Below are 23,333 nucleotides of genomic sequence, written 5' to 3'. Positions count from 1 at the left end.
TCAGTTCGACCAAATGTAAATCAAACTAGTTGAACTGACGTCTGTGCCCAGTGGGATGCATCTACCAAGCAGGAGTATATTCAAGTAGCTACGCATAGTCTTAAAGAAACCAAAGTTAAAACTGAGTCTAGGTTTTTAGACTGTTATTAGTCAAGTTTAACAGTTAACAACTCTGTAGTGATAAAGGTTAAAAAATAAAATAAGTGATAACGATGGTACCTCTGCCTGAGGAGAGAGGGATTTTTTTATTTAGGACATATCGCCATTCTCTTCCAGCCCAGGCTCTAGTCACAAACTCCTGAGTGTCAGTTCCGCTGAGAGCCGCTACAGGTCTATTTGTCTTCCCGACTGGATGATGGAGAACCAGGCCAGACCCCAGACAGGGGGGGGTGAGAGGGTTCAAAACAGCTTTCACTAGGCCTAGGTCACAGATCTGCCTGTGTTGTCTTGCCAAGTCCTTGTGGAATTCTAATGCCAAACGTTGTTTGGGAAACAAACAGATCTGGGACTTCACCGGTTATGTCAATCAAGCCACTGACCCCTGATGTCAAACTCCATTTATTTCATGGTGGCTGTCCAGTGTTTCGTGTCTGCTTTGGACACTATAGCTCTGGCTGAGTTTGTAAGTAACTAAGCAAAAAAAAAAGATCAGCTGCAATCTGTGTTTAGGATCTGACAGGACATAGGTTAAACAAACTTTGGACACAAAAAAATCCCAGTCTTCTTGGCTTTCACTATCTCCGGACTTTATGCTACATGGTATTCTTCACCATCTATAAGTATCTATCAGTAAATTGTAATACTTAGCCATTGCATTAAAGTAAAAATGAAAGGAGATTTTGCAAAGATGATAAATGATTGAAATTGAGAACATCCATAGAGAACACAACAGTATCTTGGAAATGTTTGACTTTTTATTTTAGCAAGGGCCTCATTCGAAGGGCAGAACTGTACATATGGCTGGGCACAGAAAGTCAACCAAGGCGACAATGACCTCTATGCATAGATGTGACAGTTTCCACACAATATGAGGGCTTTGGGATGAGACAAGTGGTGTTTATGATAAGTCTTTAACCATTTGATAGCACTGAGTGAGCCTTGTACTGCAGAAACAAGTCAAAGCAAACAAAGAAAATCATCCCAACAGAAAGAAAACTGAACATCTAAAAAAAACAGCATGTGTGTCAAAATCCAGCTCCATACAGTAAAGCATTCTCCCAACGTTCTGCGATGTCGCAGCTGGTTTTGAATGATGCAGAAATGTTATGGTAACATTGATTGGAGACCGTGTTCTATGTCAGTCTGCAGTTCATTTACATCTTTTCATTTGCAACTAATCCATTTAGAAACCCAAACAATGTACAGTATTAGTCAGTTCATTAACCCCCATCTGCACAACATATTTTATTTAATACTTCCTGCAATTACTTTGAACAGGAAAAGTAAACTGGACCATTGATCTATACATTTAGTTATTTTTCCATACAAGACAAATGTAAACAATTATTTTAAATGTGGAGACTCTAGAGCTCAAAACCATCTAACTGCAACGCAAATTAATACAACAAGCTAGTTCCCTTTAATTGTGTTTTCGCTATCCCTGAGAACCTTATTCAATAATGAAAGGAACCAAACTCCTGAATAATAAAACACAAGTTCAGCTACAGATAGGCCTTTAAATATTTATAGCGGCGTAAGCCGGGGAGTTAAAAACACACAGCCTTAAAGTCGCCACAAAGATAATGGCTCCGGTATTGATGATGGTGCCAAGCTCGGGTGGTGTGTGTGTGTGTGTGGTGGGGGTGTTAAGGATGTCCATTGACTTTCTCACACCTCTGCACTGTGAAATCTGAAGTCATCCATTTGGATGTCCTGGGACATATGGGATAACATTTCTCAGACGAGGACAGAGACAATATGCTCTTGGATTCTTGACATTGTTCAGATGGAACTGATATCCTGGATCTTTTCTAATAATAATCCCATATGACTCCTGATATTGACCTGACTGGTTCTGATTGCTAGAGACAAAAAGGGAGGGACTGGCGCAGTCTTGTTCCTGTGGAAATAGCACATTAATGACCATATTTGGCCCCAGATCTTTTCCAAGGGCTTTGTTTTGAATTGGTCTTCGATAATATCATGGAAAAACACTTGCAAGAGGCAAAACTGTTTTTTAGACGCATTTCAGTAACACTAAAAGGAATGCAGGACAAGAGATGGGTTAGCTGACATGGAAATGATGTGCACACTTCAATGGGTCAGAAGTCTGTATGCTGTTGTGATTCTGGATGGCAGATAGCTAGCAACAATGACAAGAAGCTGCCACATTGGGAATCATAGGTGGCTCGTTTCAGCTAGTTTTATCTTGTTCTTGATACCATGTCTCGTTTTGAGGCGTTTTGGCTAATGTCACGTCTATGCTAATGTGGCAAAACATTTGCTAGCTAGCTAACCAACAAATGCAACAATGTTTTTGCTCTTTGTTCAAATGTATTTGTTTTCAATAAACATTGGAGACTAAATAAAGTTTACATGTTGTCAACAACCCCGTCTGTTGCGCCCCATAGTTACACGTTGGTTTTGTTGCTAGACAACCAACACGTCTACAGTAAAAAATAATATCACTACGACAACAGGAGGCTTCTGTAAATCATTGACGTCTGGAGTTTTAAAATGTATTTTACCTTTATTTATATAGGCAAGTTGGTTAAGAACAAATTCTTATTTTCAATGACAGTGGGTTAACTGCCTTGTTCAGGGGTAGAATGACAGATTTGTACCTTGTCAACTCTGGGATTTGAACTTGCAACCTTTCAGTTACTAGTCCAATGCTCTAACCACTAGGCCACCCTGCTGCCCCCAGGTTCAGCACAGTAACATAATAATTCTAATTTATTTGGGTCATTTTACATGTGTGTCTGATTTGTCATCTCTTTCTCTCATAGCTGACTTTGAAAAACAGAAGCACCAGGATTCAACACACCACTATAAGAGCTTTATGTTTTAGGGCCTCGTATTATTCACTACCCTACTATCTGTCTGACTCTGCGCTGAGTGATTAGCTTTCATACATATTTATTAAAAAGGCCACAGTTTTAGCTATTAGATCCTGATCCTCATCATCCTGAAACAAACCCATACCTAATAGATAGGTATGCACACAAATATCGAAAGAGTTGTATGCTTAGATTGTATTCCTCTTGAGGTGAATGAACAAGGATGTAGTGACCGGTAGTACTGTAGTGATGGTCCCTGTGATGTACAGTACTGTAGGTGGTTTCCCCACCGTCCAACCACCAGTACAGCCACCAACCACACAAGAGTGGATCTGAAAGGGAGGGTCCGGTATTGCATAGATACAGTATAAGGTGTAGCTTTTCACAAATGCAGTCACAGTATTTGGGCAACATTTTCATGTTTCTTTTTTTTTATCAAGAAAAAAAAATGGTCTCAAGTGGTCACACGGTAGGTAATCCCACTGTTATTACAAAGCTGATCACATGATCGATCTATATCAGTATAAAAAAAGCCTTTCGCTGAAACGCTGAGGTTCACAAGTCCCCGCCCCGTGATGTCAGATCATGACGACATCACTAGATGTCAGTGCTAAGAGGCCCCTGTCCAGGGTCACAGTGCAACGACAGGCTCCTCCTCCTCACCACACCCTGCCTTAAAGCTCCTCCTTCCTCTTGCCCTGGTCCCGCAGGCTGCGCATGAAACCTATAAACCCCGCCTCCTGGGGAGAGGAAGACAGGAGAGGCCTGTTATAAAGATGTAGAGGTTAACAGTGTAAATGTATTATAAGGCAGAATTTATAAATACAGAAAGTATTGAAATTGTGAAAGTTGACAGATTCCATTTTCAAAGGACAACAAAAGTGTATAAATGATCTTTTAATAGGGCACTAAGACTATAACCTAGCGTAGCAGGATCAAAAGAAAAGCCTGAAACTACACTGAACAAAAACATAAAATGAAACATGTAAAGTGTTGGCCCCATGTTTAATGAGTTGAAATAAAAGAAAGCAGAAATGTTCAATACGGACAAAAAGCTTATTTCTCTAAAATACACAAATTTGCTTATTAGTGACATTTCTCCTTTGCCAAGATAATCCATCCACCTGGCAGGTGTGACATATCAAGAAGCTGATTACACATGTGCACCTTGTGCTGGGGACAATAAAAGTCCACTAAAATGTGCAGTTGTATCACAACAGATGTCTTAAGTTTTGAGGGAGTGTGCAATTGGCATGCTGACTGCAGGAATGTTCACCAGCTCAGGACCTCCACATCCTTCTTTTTCACCTGTGGGATCGTCTGAGACCAGCCACATGGACAGCTGATGAAACTGTGGGTTTGTATTGTGAACAGCGCCCCATGGTGGAGGTGGGGTTATGGTATGGGCAGGCATAAGCTACAGACAACGAACACTATTGCATTTTATCGATTCATTTACAACTGCGACCTGGCCAAGAAACCTGAAAATGTCCCAGTTCTTCCATGGCCTGCATACTCAGACATGCCACCCATTAAGCATGTTTGGGATGCTCTGGATCAACACGTGCGACAGCCTTATCCAGTTCCCGCAAATATACAGCAGCTTCGCCCAGCCATTGAAGAAGTGAACATTCCACAGGCCACAATCAACAGCCTGATCAACTCCACGTGAAGGAGATGTGTCACGCTGCATGAGGCAAATGGTGGTCAGCAGATACTGATCCACGCCCCTACCTATCTGTGATCAGATGTATATCCTGACATATTCAGTCCAGTCATTTCAACTGTTCTGAAATCCCATGCTGGTCATTTATGATTAGTCATGTTCTAATGAATTTTCCTCTCTATTTCTTCCTAGGTTTTGGCCTTTCTAATTTTTCCTAGACTGACACCTTTGTTTGCTGTTTGGGGTTTTAGGCTGAAGCACTTTGTAACTCATTAAAATAATTTTGGGGATATTCACAGTCAGGTCCATAGATTAGTCTCTCTGCACTGTTCAACCAATCCAGTAAACATGGAGGAGGAGCTAAAATGGAGTGTCACCATCCAAAAGCGGAAGTCGCATCACAGACTCTTTCCATTTCCCGTGAAAACCGGTTGTTGGGGACTCGGCAGAAGATGTCACTTACCCCTCGTTCTCCGTTGTATTTTTCTGCAAACTTCCCATAGTTGTAGTAGTTGAACGTGGGGTAGCCCTCCACACCCTCCTGCTTGCACAGTTCTTGGTTCGGTCCTTTAGTGCAGTCCACAGCAGCATAGGCAATCTGAGGGACAAAGCATATAGTAGCTTACTGTAGCTTCAACATGATATTGTCATCCACAGAACTCAAATCTGTAACAGCAACCACAACTAGTTTAGACAATGGTCAGTTGCATAAAAACCTCATGGATGTGTAGGATTGTATTGCATTTCTTTGAAACAAATTTCATGAGCGGTTAAAAGCATGACTGTTCTAAAGCGTTTACATTTTTGTTGCCATATGCGCTGGACAATGAACAAGCCTACTAGGGTAAAATGTGTGCATGTTGCAAAATACTATAAAGTTATTCACAACAAGAAAGTGGACATTTACAGTAAATTATTTCAACACGGCTACTTTGGCACCGACTGAGCTGTTCTGCGTCTGCATTGATTCCCGGCACATTCTCAAATTCAGCCTGCAAAGCCAACTGGGTTAAAGGGTAAGTTTCGTTTACCACTTATTGTTAGATGGTTCCTCACCTGCTCATTTGCCCCCATCACTCCTATAGATTTTTAGCTAGCCATTTTAGCTAGCAACTGAGCAAAATTTCAAACTTTCCCTTTAACCCAGAGCTGTGTGGGGTAAGTTTGTAATGTCCGCTTAAATAAAACCATAACATGGATAACAGTTTCTCCTGTCCCATAGACACATTTTAGGGTGAGGAACCATCTACCATTGGGGCTCCCGAGTGGCGCAGCGATCTAAGGCACTGCATCTCAGCGTTAGAGACGTCACTACAAACACCCTGGTTTGATTCCAGGCTGTATCACAACCGGCCGTGATTGGGAGTCCCATAGGGAGGCGCACAACTGGTCCAGCGTCATCCAGGTTTGGCCGGTGTAGGCAGTCATTGTAAATAAGAATTAGTTCTTAACTTACTTGCCTAGTTAAATCAAATAAAGTAAAATACTGAACATCCCCTTTAAGAAAAATGCCTAATACATTTCTATCAAGCTAGACCATTAAGAGTGGGTGGGAAAAGAAAACCAATCACTCCTACATAAAAACAACAAAAGAGATTTATGTTGGGTCTGTCACAGCACGGCAGTCAGAAAAAAAACAGCACAAATGAGCCGTAAATACCATCTCTCTGAAACATAGCTCACCCCCTCCCTCTGCTCGGCTTGTCCTTCTGGATGGCTCAAATGTCAGCATACGTGTCCCAAATGGTATCCCATTCCCTATGTAGTGCACTATTTTTAAGAGGGAATAAGGTGCCATTTGGGACACCACGCAGCACATTCAGCTTGTCACCATCAAGTAACCACCATCAGTCACCTGAGGACCAATATGTTGAATATGTAAATGATTGATGTCTCGGTGAGGCTAAACTAATTGGACAGTTTGACGTGTTGCTCAGACAGGTGAATCCTCTGACATGTCGCCTACATAATAACAACATGAAATGCTCATCTCAGACATTTAAAAATACATTATTTAAATGATTAAAGCCGTTGTCTAACACGCTCTGTTCAGTGAGTGAAAACATAAATGGAAGGATTCAGCATTACTGTCAAAGCACAGATGAATGGTTAAACCCTTCTTAGATTGTTGTGTGTGTCTGCATGGCCAATAAGGAACCTGTCAACATAAGAGGTATCTCACAGATCAGAGAGGTCTCTTGCCATTTTCAAAGTCAAAGGGGTATTTTTACCGTTTCCCAACTCCAGTCCTCCCAACAGTATTGTAACCCTGGACAAACACACCAGATTCAACTAATCATCAAGCCCTCAATGAGTTTAATCAGGTGTTTTTTGTTGTTGTCTGGGGCTACAACAAAAATGTGTACTGTTGGAAGGTACTCGAGGACTGGAGTTGGGAACCACTGACCTAGATTGTTTTTAAGACCAAAAGGTTGAAACATTGTCAACCAAGCATATAGGAACATAAAATATGCACGTGTCTGAACAGTTACATGAATATATACATTTTGATCTCCAGCACCTGCTTAGAAACAGTGGATGCGTGTATTACAGTACGTAGCTTTTCCCCATACCGGGTCTCTTACAGCAGCACCTTACTGTAGAACAGACTGACACACAGACTCAGCCCAGTACGATCAATCAGAGTTGAAGTAAATTGACATGAGGAGAATGATGTTGTAAAAGGATTGTTTTTCCAAAGGTTTCTGGCCAATGCAGTTATTGATTCCCTCTGGTTAATAAGATCTCCAACAACATCTCATTGATCACAACACAAGAGCTTCAACAATGAGCATTGAGAGATACTGTGTAGAGGACAGTTGGAAGTATATAAATCCTTGTCCACACTGGCAGTTTGAATGGACTTAAATTCATTTTTCTTTGCATATCCAATTCAAAATTATAATTTTTTCCCCTGCAGTCTGAACAGCCAAAAAGCACAAAAAAATCAGATATTTCAAGCTACATTTCAAAACACCTTTGTAGGTGCTTTAAAATCTGATAACACAAATCCGATTCCTGGTCATGTGACTTGTGTCTAACGGTGAAATCTGATTCATATGCCCACAAGTGGTTTTTACACTGTTATTACCATGACAACCAGCGTAGCCATGTCAGCAAATTACTACAGTCTGAAGACACAAATCCAATTTGGTCACCTGTAACTTGCGGTTTGGACAGTCAGTATTCCAAAACGGATTTGAAAAATAAAATGATTTGAGCATTGTGAACAAGGCTTTAGAGACACTTCATATTGTGCTTAAAGCAGACAGGCAGCAATGTGTGTGACTGGGTTCGAACCCAGACCTTCTGTGCACCACAGGACTGTGTCAGCCTACAGAGCCAAAGCTAAGGCACTAGCTTGAGGAGCTAACGTAAGTATTCACATCAAGTCACACATGCATGTCTTCCAGAGTAGGAAAATCACTTGTGGACTATCTACCTGAGGTACTAATTAATGACAGTGTGTGCGTTTGTGTGTAGCAGAAAAATCCACCCTGCATAAGGAGGTTATTAGGCTGCTGTATCAAAAAGGCAATTTCACCGCTTCACGAATCACTACAGTGTTCTCATCAAAATTACAACTTAGATTTTTGTAAGACGTGATTCCGGCCAGCCTCCTCTTTTTATATGACGGAATATGCTGACATTCAGTTCAATCAGAAAAAGAACATTGCTTGCATTGTACAAAGCCTCTGCATGCACACTGATAGCCCACTTATTCTTCCCTATTCCTCCTTTCTCTTTTATACAATACCATATGTGGTGTTTAATTGGGGTGTTCTTCAAAGCCAGAGCTAAGCTGGTGGTGTTTGTCTTGGGTAAACGAGGCAGAGAAGTAGCCCAACAGACTGATATAGGGCTGTGACCATACCAGTATGACAATATATTTTTTTCAAACCGGTCCTTTAAAAACCTCCTGCTGCTGCGAGTAAAATATTGTGTTCTAATGGTTGGAAAATAAATACGTGACTCTGCATGACAACAGAATGCCGGGGTGGCAGGTAGCCTAGCGGTTAAGAGCGTTGGGCCAGTTACCGAAAGGTTGTTGGTTCAAATCCCTGAGCAATCTATCGATGTGCCCTTGAGCAAGGCACCTAACCCCAATTGCTCATGTTAGTCACTCTTGATAAGAACATCTGCTAACCGACTAAAAATGTCTAAATGTCACAATGTTTGTTTCCAACATCAGGGCCGTTTTCCAAAAGAGTCCTTGCCACGATACTAAGGAATACTGTGACACTGGTCCTGACGACATTGTTATCCACATCTACTCCTGCACAGTGCCAATACACTGACTGGGGCTTATGCTTTACACTATAAATTGTGAGCAGGGCTGAATGAGCTGCTCTTCTTTCACTCCTGCCCAGTCACCCCTTTACCTCCTCCAAAACCCAGGGACAGAGAGGGAGAAGAAGGAGCATGAGAAGTAGTTGGGGATGTTAAGAGAAGTCCCTTCTGTGGATATGTGCATCACACATCCTTGCTCCTCACACAACCACTACAGCATCCCTGCCCTGCCTCCCGCCAGCCCTGGCTACACAGAGCTTTTGAGCATTTGTTCTCCCCCAAACTCTTATTGTGACAGTGAAATGGAGGTTGCAACACCACACCCCACCTGCAGACATCTGAATCTGTTCTCAGTGTTGTTTACTCGGCGTTGACACAGGAGATCCTTCAGACAAGCAGCTTTGCAGACAACAGCTCTCCTCTGGACCATTGAGAGTCTCAGTGACGGAACGGACACATTAGACAGTGACTTGTTTCAACCGCACCCCGTGAATGGGATCTGGCCTATAATCAGAGAGCCAGTAGATGGTGATGGTGCTGTGCGTGCGTCTGGAATAAAGACACTAATTCTTGGACCTAGGCTGGGTGGCTGTGCTGATCCACAGCAGAGCGATTCACCAATCAGACACATTCTGGGCTGACAATGAACATTGCAGATCTGATTCTGAACAACAATAACTATTCCCTTGACATATCAATACTTACAGCATTAAGACCAGAATGAAGAGTTACCTCACACATTCAGTGATTTAGTAAATGTTTCTAATGTTAGCATCAGAGATTGATATCCACATTCCAACAATATGAATAATGAAAGATATGCATGCCAAATACCAAAGTGCTTTGCTGGATTAAGAAAGAGTGTCACAACCATTACGCGTGATGTATTCAAGTAATTTATTCCAACAACACTTCACCTTCTTTGTGTTTGTGGTCATTTAGAGAGTTATAATGATTAACAATGCTAAGCTGAGAGTGCAGCGATGCACGTTCCACTGTTGCTCAAGGAGTTTGCATTAGAGTGTGTGTGTGTGTATGTATGAGTCAGACAGCTAGGGAGGATCTTGTAAACAACTGGAAAGCGTGACTGAGTCAGGGAGTCAGCGGGTATTAGAGTTAAGAGGGCGAAGGAGCCATCTAAACGAGTAGTAGTGTCAGAGAGGGCCATCTAAATGAGTAGTAGTGTCAGAGAGGGCCATTTAAACGAGTAGTAGTGTCAGAGAGGGCCATTTAAATGAGTAGTAGCGTCAGAGAGGGCCATCTAAATGAGTAGTAGCGTCAGAGAGGGCCATCTAAATGAGTAGTAGCGTCAGAGAGGGCCATCTAAATGAGTATTAGCGTCAGAGAGGGCCATCTAAATGAGTAGTAGTGTCAGAGAGGGCCATCTAAATGAGTAGTAGTGTCAGAGAGGGACAGCTAAATGAGTAGTAGCGTCAGAGAGGGCCATCTAAATGAGTAGTAGTGTCAGAGAGGGCCATTTAAATGAGTAGTAGTGTAGTGTCAGAGAGGGCCATCTAAATGAGTAGTAGTGTAGTGTCAGAGAGGGCCATCTAAATGAGTAGTAGTGTCAGAGAGGGCAATCTAAATGAGTAGTAGCGTCAGAGAGGGCCATCTAAATGAGTAGTAGTGTCAGAGAGGGCCATCTAAATGAGTAGTAGTGTCAGAGAGAGACATCTAAATGAGTAGTAATGTCAGAGAGGGCCATTTAAATGAGTAGTACAGTAGTGTCAGAGAGAGACATTAAATGAGTAGTAGTGTCAGAGAGGGCCATTTAAATGAGTAGTAGTGTCATCATCAGTACATTAAGAAAGAGAAAAGAGATGTGAGATTCAGGAGAGGGCTGGAGGAAGGCTCACCTTGCGGTCCTCTTTAAAGAGATCTGCTGCAGTGGTGAAATGAGGGACAGCGTTCTTGCAGTGGGGACACCCTGTTAGGGAGCATAGAATTATGGTCATTATCACAGCATGACCGTTGACCTTTAATGTTGTGAACTGCCTTTCACCCCAACTAGAATGTGACATTTGGCTCACCCCAACTGACATGAATACTACACAACGACATTATAACAGGAGAAATTGTAATTCAAGCACACAAAATGTCTAATCTATGGTCATATGCTCTCCTTCTCTCTCACACAAACACACAGGCAAGAATGCACGCAACACACACACTCTCTGTCCCTGCATGTCACTTACACAATTACCCCACATTAGTAATGGTGCACTTGTATTTTATAGGGAGGTATAAATCCCTTTACTGGAGTCATAAATGAAACCTCCCTGGCGCTTTCCTCGGGAGATTCATATCCGTCACCGGCCCCCTGAACACCACACACACACCAGGTGAGAGGATTGGTGTGTGTGTGTGTGTGTGTGTGTGTGTGCACGCACCCAGCCCTTTACATAGAGGGACAGGCACATTTACAGCCCTCCTGTGTGTCACACTGTCAGTTTGACAAGCTGTCCACTTTGCTAACTGACTGACGTCACAGCCATAGTTCACCACAGTGATACGAAGGTTAGCAAAAAGGTGAATCAAGCATTTCAACTCCTCACTAAAAGTTTTGTTGAATGTGCCATTCAAATTTTTTTCTCCAAAAGATACAAATGTATTCAGATTTCTGCCTCTGCGAAACAAAGCCTGGATTGTGACACGCTCTGCACCACCTCATTTATGGACCATGATGAGAGTGATTATACATACACACCCCACCGATAATTATCCGAGCTGAGAGGATGGGCTTGGCTCCAGGCCTGTGGTGGTTGGTTAATGTGGACCTGCCTCATTGACCACAGTGAACAGCTAATGGCTCCTCTCTTGAAGACCTAAAGTTTTTATTTTACCTTTATTTAACTAGGCAAGTCAGTTAAGAACAAATTCTTATTTTCAATGACGGCCTAGGAACAGTGGGTTAACTGCCTGTTCAGGGGCAGGACGACAGATACCATGTCAGCTTGGGGGTTTGAACTTGCAACCTTCCGGTTACTAGTCCAACGCTCTAACCACTAGGCTACTCTGCATTTTCAGAAGAGGGGATAACAACCCCTAAAATGCTGGATATCTAAATGGCAACCTTTTCTTCATGTCTTTTACAGGTGTTTCTCAGCAGGGATACACAGCGGCCAGAGAGAGGCCACACCTGCTTGGAGACAACTACTGTACATACTCACTTGTTACAAGTGCTTACTGGTGCCACTTTTGTTGGTAAGAACATGTCCAAGAACGGGTCTGAACTTAAGTGAACACTTCTGGATCGTTTTCTGCTGAAAAGTGACTAGAAATCATTATTGTCACATAAGAACCCTGTCCTTTTCTTGTGAAAGCCTCCTTAGTCATTCTCAGTCCCTTTCAGGTACAGTAATCATTGACATTCAAGAACAGAACTACAGGGTGCCGCAGCAAGCCTTCTACTTTGATTTTCCCGTTTTCATTTAATTGTAGAAGAATGTAAAATCTGTTGAATCTCCTTCTGTAATTGGTGGCAGAGCTATAGTGAACTCAACAAAAAAAAGAAATGTCCTCTCACTGTAAAAGGTGTTAATTTTCAGCAAACGTAACATGTGTAAATATTTGTATGAATATAAGATTCAACAACAGACAAACTGAACAAGTTCCACAGACATGTGACGAACAGAAATGGGATAATGTGTCACTGAACAAAATCAAAAGTAACAGTCAGTATCTGCAGTGCATCTCCTCCTCATGGATTTGCCAGTTCTTGCTGTGAGATGTTACCCTAGTCTTCCACCAAGGCACCTCCAAGTTCCCGGACATTTCTGGGGGGAATGGCCCTTGCTCTAACCCTCCGATCCAACGGGTCCCAGACGTGCTTAATGGGATAGAGATCCGGGCTCTTCACTGGCCATGTCAGAACACTGACATTACTGTCTAGCAGGAAACCACACACAGAACGAGCAGTATGGCTGGTGGCATTGTCATGCTGGAGGGTCATGTCAGGATGAGCCTACAGGAAGGATACCACATGAGGTAGGAGGATGTCTTCCATGTAATGTACAGAATTGAGACTGCCTGCAATGACAAGCTCAGTCCGATGATGCTGTGACACACCGCCCCAGACCATGACGGACCCTCCATCGATCCCGCTCCAGAGTACAGGCATCGGTGTAACGCTCATTCCTTCGATGATAAACGCAAATCCGATCATCACCCCTGGTGAGACAAAACCGAGACTCGTCAGTGAAGAGAACTTTCTGCCAGTCCTGTCTGGTCCAGCGAAGTTGGATTTGTGCCCATAGGCGACGTTGTTGCCAGTGATGTCTGGTGAGGACCTGCTTTACAACAGGTCTACAATCCCTCAGTTCAGCCTCTCTCAGCCTATTGCGGACAGTCTGAGCACTGATGGAGGGATTGTGCGTTCCCCATCCACATCAACGGGACAGTAGCGGAGAGGGTAGAAAGTTAAGTTCCTCAGCGTACACATCATGGACAAACTGAATTGGTCCACCCACACAGACAGCGTGGTGAAGAAGGCACATCAGCGCCTCTTCAACCTCAGGAGGCTGAAGAAATTTGGCTTGTCACCAAAAGCACTCACAAAATTCTACAGATGCATAATCGAGAGCATCCTGTTGGGCTGTATCACCGCCTGGTATGGCAACTGCTCCACCCAAAAATAAGGCTCTCCAGAGGGTAGTGAGGTCTGCACAACGCATCACCGGGGGCAAACTACCTTCCCTCCAGGACACCTACACCACCCGATGTCACAAGAAAAATATCATCAAGGACAACAACCACCCAAGCCACTGCCTGTTCACCCTGCTATCATCCAGAAGGCGAGGTCAGTACAGGTGCATCAAAGCAGGGGCCAAGAGACTGAAAAACAGCTTATCTCAAGGCCATCAGACTGTCAAACAGCCATTACTAACATTGAGTGGCTGCTACCAACATACTGACTCAACTGCAGCCACTGGAAAAATTGATGTAATAAATGCCTCACAAGCCACTTCATATAATGTTTACATACCCTACATTACTCATCTCATATGTATATACTGTACTCTATACCATCTACTGCATCTGGCCTATGCCGTTCTATACCATCACTCATTCATATATTTTTATGTACATATACTTATTCATTCCTTTACACTTGTGTGTGTATAAGGTAATTGTTGTGAAATTGTTAGCTAGATTACTCGTTGCATATTGCTGCATTGTCGGAACTAGAAACACAAGCATTTCGCTACACTTGCATTAACATCTGCTAACCATGTGTATGTGACAAATAACATTTGATTTGATTCCTGGTGTAACTCAGGCAGTTGCTGTTGCCATCATGTACCTGTCCAGCAGGTGTGATGTTCAGATGTACCGATCCTGTGCAGGTGTTGTTACACGTGGTCTGCCACTGCGAGGACGATCAGCTGTCCGTCCTGTCTCCCTGTAGTGCCTTCTTAGGCGTCTCACAGTACGGACATTGCAATTTATTGGCCTGGCCACATCTGCAGTCCTCATGCCTCCTTGCAGCATGCCTAAGACACGTTCACACAGATGACCAAGGACCTTGGGCATCTTTCTTTTGGTGTTTTTCAGTCAGTAGAAAGGCCTCTTAGTGTCCTAAGTTTTCATAACTGTGACCTTAATTGCCTACCGTCTGTAAGCTGTTAGTGTCTTAACGACCGTTCCACAGGTGCATGTTTATGGTTCATTGAACAAGCATAGGGACACAGTGTTTAAAACGTTTACAATGAAGATCTGGGAAGTTTTGGATTTTCACTAATTATCTTTGAAAGACAGGGTCCTGAAAAAGGGACGTTTCTTTTTTTACTGAGTTTATATCCTGTATGTGCTTTTTCTCTCCAATATGTGCAGGTTATAATATACAAACTCTTTTGTGTCTAGACTTCACACTTGAAAGTGCCAATTCAAATATAGCTTTCGGTCCTCAATTAAATCACCCTTAAGCATTTGTGTTGTAAATTAGAATCTTTCCACACTAATTAGCTTAAAAAGGTACGACACAAACAAGCATTTCATGAAGGGCAACATAAAAGTTAATTAGCAGGAATTTCCCGGGATAGGTGGAGGTAACGTTACCCTCCCTGGCATATGTGTATAGGCAGCAGTTTAGTTCAGAAGAAAATCTGACGAAGAGGAGGCTGGAAATTAGAAGAGACGGAAGACCTCCTTTAGGTAACAATGAACATAACTGAAGGCATTTGATTAGAGAGTCTTCATGTGTTAGTGACTAGTTTGATCTCTCAAAGCCACTGACAGGAGGATGTTCCACAGAGGATTAGACAACGTTGCCTGCCTCCCAAATGGAACTCCACTCCCTGTCTCCCGGTTGGGTGCCATATGGGACTCGCCTTGGAGTAGAGAAAGAAAAAGAGAAGGTTGTTATTGCCTCGTGCTGCCTCGTAGAGGAAAAGCCAAGAGGCATTTAGGAGTTGTTTTGCTTCATGTTCACTAATAGGAAGACGGAAGGTGCAGTGGTGATGAGCGCAGTCTTTGAAGGCTCTTATCAGACAGTGACTTCAGGGCTGCTTGCGAGTCGGTTCATCACATGAACATGTCCTGCATCAACTGGAAAGTGAGTGAGTGAGTGAGTGAGTGTCCAATGAAAGGATATTGAGATGCTGTACCTGTCAATGTCATCTACAATGTTTACCCCTCTAGCACTACAAGTCTATTTTGGGCATTCTGTCATTTTCTGGTCCCTTCACAGCTTAGGTGTGGCTTCATCAGATGATTGCAGATGTTGGCAGAGAAAAAGGCTAGATTTATGTACTGGTGGTGTAAAACTTGACCTAAATCCTTTAGTTTCCTGGGGAAAATAGGTTATCAAAAATTGGTGGTGTAAAAATCCAATCAATCATAAATAAAAATGTAGTTATATTGGACATCAACAAGTTGTTGTGTTGTTGTTGTCGTCTGGCAGGCAGGGTGCTTACATGGTGATGTGACGGGAGGTTATTTGGAAGTGAACTCATGAGGTAGCCCAGCCTGAGACTTAATAGACAAATATCAACCGTGGACCTTTAGGATGTCCTTTTGGTCTAATGGTTGAGACATTGGGTTGGCAAACGGGAGACCCAAGGTCAATTCCCACTGGTTACACTTACATGGAGCGTAAAACATGACGAGGGCATGCTTCTTCTTCTTCAGCGCTTCCCTGAAGTCCTCCATTCCTAGATGGCTGACGCTGGACGGCTTGTCTTCCCAGGACTGCTCTGGGGGAGGGGGTGCCTGGGGGCTGGTATAACAAAACCAGACATGACGATAAGGTATGATACACACCAACACTTGTGACTAGAAATGTTGATAACTGCCTGAGTTGAAGCCCATTGATCAGCATATGACACTAATCCTGTGCTGGCAGGTAGACCCTGAATTATAGAAAAGCAGAACAAAGTTAAAGATCATGACTCACTTCTGTAGAAACTCTATGATCTTGTCCTTGTTCCTGAGGTGGGGTAGCGTAAACTTCTCCTCTCCCTTCTCAAAGTACTTGACGGTGGGGAAGCCGGAGATCTTGAAGCGCTCTCCCACTGCCTTGTAGATGGTGGTATCCACAGCCGCCAGAACACCAGGGCTCTGGAGCAACAAGAGGCAGGTCAGGATACAATACCGTCATCACGTCATAGATGAGCTAGTTCTGACTGGATCACCGCCCTTATGGCTCAACTCAGCCCAGTGAGAATAAAGCAAAACCACTATAAAAACGTAAGCACATACACCGAGTTTAGGGGAAGCTTTTTACGCAATTTCGCCCGGTGGGTGGTACTGATGTCAAAGTCACATTGGGAGTACATTTCATTGAGCACACATGGGTTCAGTGTCGAGAACGAGCTGAGCACTCGCTCCTGTCTGGATCGTGGAATCTATTGAACACACCGCTAAGCCGTAGACTACTGGTTGGCTAAACCTACGTAAGTAACAGATGATACCATTTCATCAGGCAGCCAAAAACATGAAGTAAACAAATGTAAATCTCTGAATCCACGTTATGTTTGCCATTTCATGCAGCCGCAGAACAGAAAGAAGCTAATGAAAATATATTATATTCAAATTTCACATGGTGTAATGTTGAGAGATATTAACATTCAAAAAGTAATGATGCTGGGTGTGTAAGTATACCTCCAGGATAGTATGGTAAAGTCAGCCTCATGTATAGGCCCTCCAACAAATAAATAAACCCATCAGATGAACAGTTTTTAATGAAGCCAGCAATGTAAATGATTCATCTCAGTGACTGACAGTAGACAGGTGTTAGTGCATGTTGACTGACGAATCACATGACGAATCACATGACGATAAAGTACGATACACACCAATGAGATTAAAATCAGCTTCATACATTTCACTGAGATGAGTTTAGTAGAGTGGCTTGATAACGGCATGGACATTGTTGTTTTGCTAGCAAGCAAAACTTGACGTTACACATCGTTCACGTTTGGGAAAACTGTTCCAGCCAATTGGTAGCTACAGTAGCTAACGTTAGTTCAAATAAAGCTTTTTTTTACCTTTATTTTACTAGGCAAGTCAGTTAAGAACAAATTCTTATTTTCAATGACGGCCTAGGAACAGTGGGTTAACTGCCTGTTCAGGGGCAGAACGACAGTACCTTGTCAGCTCGGGGATTCGAACTTGCAACCTTTCGGTTACTAGTCCAAAGCTCTAACCACTAGGCTACCCTGCCGCCCCATGATCTACTAATATAAAAGTGCAGCTATAAACTAGAAAGTATAAATCCACCACAGCTTAATTTATGAATTAGGTCCCAGGAGGAGGGTTTTCAGTTGAACACAGACGCGCATCGGAGAGTCCTTGCACTTTGAAACCCACGCACACTGACGTATAGCACGGCCGTGTAAAGAGTGTGTTCCCAAAGTTCACAGTGCACCAAACAAAACAGCAGCTCCTAAATAACTTCCAGGAGAGATTAAAATAACAAGATTATTTGTAAGATTAGCCTCCACAATAGAGGTAAAATAAAATATTAAATTAAAACAGTTGACCCCTCTATTACGAGGTATTTCAATACAGGCCGAATAAAAACACTGAACAATACACATTTTCACTCTATGTACTTCTATATAAAGCAGAAGGAGAAAAATAGATGACTTCAGCGGTCTCCTGTGCTCTGGGTGTAAGTAGTACAGCCTCCAGGCAGCACATCCGCATTAGGTAATGTGGGAGCTCTTCCCATTGACCTCCAAGCACAGGGTCTGGGCAGGGAGCCGAGGAGAAGAGGAGGAAGGGAGGACAGAGTGGGTCCAAGCTGCAGATCTCCAGGCAGGCTGCTGCACGGGGACAGCACAGGGAAGGATGAGATAATTGCTCCAATCATGAGGCGATCTCTGGTGATATTTATTGGCCTGCCCCTGGCTCTGGCTCAGGGCTGAAGGAGTGCAGCATTACCATAGCGGAGAGGACAGACACACCCTGCTAATCAGAAACACATAAGGAGCTCTGGCAACCAGTGAGTCCAGCGTGTCAGACTCTGACAGCACCAGCCAAGGCCAAGTGGGGTTAAAGTTCTATTCTGATGTTCAGATACATATCTCACAGCTGGGGTTTGGAATAAGTTAGTTTTACAGAGTGACGTTGCAAGGCTTCAACATAAGCATGAACATACATTTAAACACACAGAAACAACACGAGCTCTCTGATGCATGCAAACATACTCACACATCAAAAGCACCCTGTATATACACCATCATTGTACTTACATTTTTGTCTTTGTTGAGGTATTCAGCAGCTTCATCATACTCTGGCTTCATCTTCTTACAATGGCCACACCCTGCAGGTGAAAACACAAACAGACCTGACTAGCCGAGCGACGATGACTTAACGAACAGAAACAGAAATGACAAGCCGACTTAAGATGTGCTAAGGGTAGTGTTAGGGATTCTCACCATACTTACCCATAATCACATAAGTAAATGGCCTAAATAGAACCAACCAAGTGCGTTAATTGAATGAATCAAGCCATTCACAACATTACATTCTCAGTAGGGCCTCATCCAAGTAACATTAAAATAAACTGCAGGGAATTCTCCTCGGTTCCCGCCAATGGTTTTCAACTCAACACTGGCAGTTCTACAATATAGAAATGTACACCGAGTGTACAAGAAATGAAGAACACCGTCCTAGTATTGCGTTGCACACCCTGTTGCCAGAGTGATAGGGGAGAAGACAGTTTAAGCAAGACCAGTGACATAGCAGGGTTGGGTATGCGATAGGACTAGTGTTCCCACACAGTGTGAGAACTAGCTGCGTGGATGATGTGTGTGTGTGTGTGTGTGTGTGTGTAAGCTTGACTTGCTTGCCAACAGGGCTGTGACATCAAATTCCTGCATCATGAATAAATGCTGTGTTCAATAAAAAATGTATGAGCTCTGCAGCAATGCAACTTATTTCTAAACAACTTTCAGACTCTGAACTCAATATTATTACCAAGCATCCCACTAGATGTGTTGTTGTTGGTATATTGTAAAGAGTCTATGCTGTTTGAAGAGCAGAGTGTGTGTGTGTATATTTCCTATAGAGCATGGTTGGATGGAACCGCAAGATCTTTAGTTGGCACATATTCAAAAATATTCAATATTCAAAAACAGCTGTGAACTGTCCTTAAAATCAGATACAGCTGTAATATACACAAAATCAATACAACACTGCTGCATTCAAAATATGTATTCATGTTTAATTGTAATATTTTTGTAGAATTGTCAGACAGGATGCATCTCTGTCTGACCTTAAAAAGAGGAGTGTAAAAGAAGGAGACAGGAATAAAAGAGTATTAGTCTATTCTCTGCATCATCTCCTCTCTACTGGTGCCATCACCTTCACCTTCATTTACGGCTCACCTCTCACAGTTCTGGGCGACTTTAACCTCCCCACGTGCCATCACCTTCATTTACTCCAAGTCTGTATCCTTTTCCCTCTCGGCCCCTAAGGTATCGGGTCCCAACCTAAGCTAGATCTCCCCCGTATCCTATCTTTCTGATTCACAGCATGAGAGTGCATCCTTTGACTGTATGTCCCCTATCCTCCAGGCCGGCTCGTGTCCGTGTGTTTTGCTGTTGGAGAGACAAATGGGCTTCCCTTGGCATTAAAATAATTTTCCTCCTCTGTCTCTGCTGCTTTTCAATGGGCCAAGCATCTGCTGGCTCTTTGCCACCTCTCCTCTCCATCACCAGTCTGAATAGACTAGAGGATGCTGGGTAATATGCCTGTTGGGGGGCCAGATCCTGTTGTTTACCTCAGCCATTCACAGACATGAATTGGTCTCTATACATCCTGCATCTACAGCTGCACAAAGACGACTGAACCAGCCACAGTGTGGCAAGAGGGAGCAGCACAGACAACTGAACCTTCCACAGTGTGGAGAGAGGAAGGGGAGGGAGCAGCACAGACAACTGAACCAGCCACAGTGTAGAGGGAGGGAGGGGAGGGAGCAGCACAGACAACTGAACCAGCCACAGTGTGGAGAGAGGAAGGGGAGGGAGCATGGTTGCCTAGCCTAAACTAACTCTCTCCTCTGTCGCTCCTACTGTGAACAGATCCTCCTCTCCACCCTCTCCAGTGGCGTGGCGAGAATCTGTCTCTCACCACAGACAACTGAACCAGCCACAGTGAGGATGGAGGGAGCAGCACAGACAACTGAACCAGCCACAGTGAGGAGGGAGGGAGCAGCACAGACAACTGAACCAGCCACAGTGTGGAGGGCTCCTGAGGGAGGGGTGTTCAGCAGCACAGACAACTGAACCAGCCACAGTGTGGAGGAGGGAGCAGCACAGACAACTGAACCAGCCACAGTGTGGAGGAAGAGAGGAAAACGAGGGAGCAGCACAGACAACTGAAACAGCCACAGTGTGAAGAGAGGAAGGGGAGGGAGCAGGACAGACAACTGAACCTTCAACAGTGTGGAGAGAGGGAGCAGCACAGACAACTGAACCAGCCGCAGTGTGGAGGGAGGGAGCAGCACAGACAACTGAACCAGCCACTGTGTGGAGGGAGGGAGGGAGGGGCACAGACAACTGAACCAGCCACAGTGTGGAGGGAGGGAGGGGCACAGACAACTGAACCAGCCACAGTGTGGAGAGAGGAAGGGGAGGGAGCAGCACAGACAACTGAACCAGCCACAGTGTGGAGAGAGGGAGCAGCACAGACAACTGAACCAGCCGCAGTGTGGAGAGAGGAAGGGGAGGGAGCAGCACAGACAACTGAAACAGCCACAGTGTGGAGGGAGGGAGCAGCACAGACAACTGAACCAGCCACAGTGTGGAGGGAGGGAGGGAGGGGCACAGACAACTGAACCAGCCACAGTGTGGAGGGAGGGAGGGAGGGGCACAGACAACTGAACCAGCCACAGTGTGGAGGGAGGGAGGGGCACAGACAACTGAACCAGCCACAGTGTGGAGAGAGGAAGGGGAGGGAGCAGCACAGACAACTGAACCAGCCACAGTGTGGAGAGAGGGAGCAGCACAGACAACTGAACCAGCCACAGTGTAGAGGGAGGGAGGGGCACAGACAACTGAACCAGCCACAGTGTGGATTGAGGGAGGGAGCAGCACAGACAACTGAACCAGCAACAGTGTGGAGGGAGGGAGCAGCACAGACAACTGAACCAGCCAGTGTGGAGGGAGGGAGGGAGCAGCACAGAACTGAACCAGCCAGTGTGGAGGGAGGGAGGGAGCAGCACAGACAACTGAACCAGCCAGTGTGGAGGGAGGGAGCGAGCACAGACAACTGAACCAGCCAGTGTGGAGGGAGGGAGGGAGCAGCACAGACAACTGAACCAGCCAGTGTGGAGGGAGGGAGCAGCACAGACAACTGAACCAGCCAGTGTGTATGGAGGGAGCAGCACAGAACTGAACCAGCCAGTGTAGAGGGAGCAGCACAGAACTGAACCAGCCAGTGTAGAGGGAGCAGCACATAAGTGAACCAGCCAGTGTGGAGGGAGCAGCACAGACAACTGAACCAGCCAGTGTGGAGGGAGCAGCACAGAACTGAACCAGCCAGTGTGGAGGGAGAGAGGGCGCAGCAGACAACTGAACCAGCCAGTGTGGAGGGAGCAGCACAGAACTGAACCAGCCAGTGTGGAGGGAGCAGCACAGAACTGAACCAGCCAGTGTGGAGGGACCAGCACAGAACTGAACCAGCCAGTGTGGAGGGAGATAGGGAGCAGCACAGAACTGAACCAGCCAGTGTGAAGGGAGAGAGGGAGCAGCACAGACAATTGAACCAGCAGTGTAGAGGGAGGGAGCAGCACAGACAACTGAACCAGCAGTGTGGAGGGAGGGAGCAGCACAGACGACTGAACCAGCCACAGTGTGGAGGGAGGGAGCAGCACAGACAACTGAACCTTCCACAGTGTGGAGGAAGGGAGCAGCACAGACAACTGAACCAGCCAGTGTGGAGAGAGGAAGGGGAGGGAGCAGCACAGACAACTGAACCTTCCACAGTGTGGAGAGAGGGAGGGAGCAGCACAGACAACTGAACCAGCAGTGTGGAGGGAGGACGGGGAGGGAGCAGCACAGACAACTGAACCAGCCATTGTGGAGGGAGGGAGGGAGCAGCACAGACAACTGAACCAGCCATTGTGGAGGGAGAGAGGGAGCAGCACAGACAATTGAACCAGCAGTGTGGAGGGAGGGAGCAGCACAGACAACTGAACCAGCCAGTGTGGAGGGAGGGAGCAGCACAGACAATTGAACCAGTCAGTGTGGAGGGAGGGAGGGAGCAGCACAGACAACTGAACCAGTCATTGTGGAGGGAGAGAGGGAGCAGCACAGACAACTGAACCAGCCATTGTGGAGGGAGAGAGGCAGTGTAGCAGCACAGACAACTGAACCAGCCAGTGTGGAGGGAGGGAGGGAGCAGCACAGACAACTGAACCAGCCAGTGTGGAGGGAGAGAGGGAGCAGCACAGACAACTGAACCAGCCAGTGTGGAGAGAGGAATGGGAGGGAGCAGCACAGACAACTGAACCAGCAGTGTGGAGGGAGGAAGGGAGGGAGCAGCACAGACAACTGAACCAGCCAGTGTGGAGGGAGGGGAGGGAGCAGCACAGACAACTGAACCAGCCATTGTGGAGGGAGGGAGGGAGCAGCACAGACAACTGAACCAGCCATTGTGGAGGGAGAGAGGGAGCAGCACAGACAATTGAACCAGCAGTGTGGAGGGAGGGAGCAGCACAGACAACTGAACCAGCCAGTGTGGAGGGAGGGAGCAGCACAGACAACTGAACCAGCCAGTGTGGAGGGAGGGAGGGAGCAGCACAGACAACTGAACCAGTCATTGTGGAGGGAGAGAGGGAGCAGCACAGACAACTGAACCAGCCATTGTGGAGGGAGAGAGGGAGCAGCACAGACAACTGAACCAGCCAGTGTGGAGGGAGGGAGGGAGCA

General features: G+C 45.1%; 1 protein-coding gene across 1 annotated transcript in view; it reads right to left on the bottom strand.

The window, feature by feature from the left end:
• Positions 1 to 901: 901 nt before the first annotated feature.
• LOC118386347 (protein disulfide-isomerase A5-like) overlaps positions 902 to 23,333 on the bottom strand; it is a 76,282-nt gene continuing 53,850 nt past the window's right edge. The window contains exons 12-17 of the mRNA XM_035774032.2: positions 18,651 to 18,721; positions 16,349 to 16,512; positions 16,041 to 16,171; positions 10,812 to 10,882; positions 5,129 to 5,263; positions 902 to 3,739 (exon numbers count right to left, since the gene is read on the bottom strand). Of these exons, the coding sequence (XP_035629925.1) occupies positions 3,674 to 3,739; positions 5,129 to 5,263; positions 10,812 to 10,882; positions 16,041 to 16,171; positions 16,349 to 16,512; positions 18,651 to 18,721 (638 nt within the window). The 3' untranslated portion in view covers positions 902 to 3,673. The remainder of the gene's footprint in view (positions 3,740 to 5,128; positions 5,264 to 10,811; positions 10,883 to 16,040; positions 16,172 to 16,348; positions 16,513 to 18,650; positions 18,722 to 23,333) is intronic.

This window comes from Oncorhynchus keta, chromosome 7 (genome assembly GCF_023373465.1).
Source record: "Oncorhynchus keta strain PuntledgeMale-10-30-2019 chromosome 7, Oket_V2, whole genome shotgun sequence".
Classification (NCBI taxonomy): domain Eukaryota; kingdom Metazoa; phylum Chordata; class Actinopteri; order Salmoniformes; family Salmonidae; genus Oncorhynchus; species Oncorhynchus keta.
This window is presented reverse-complemented; position numbering and strand designations above follow the sequence as displayed.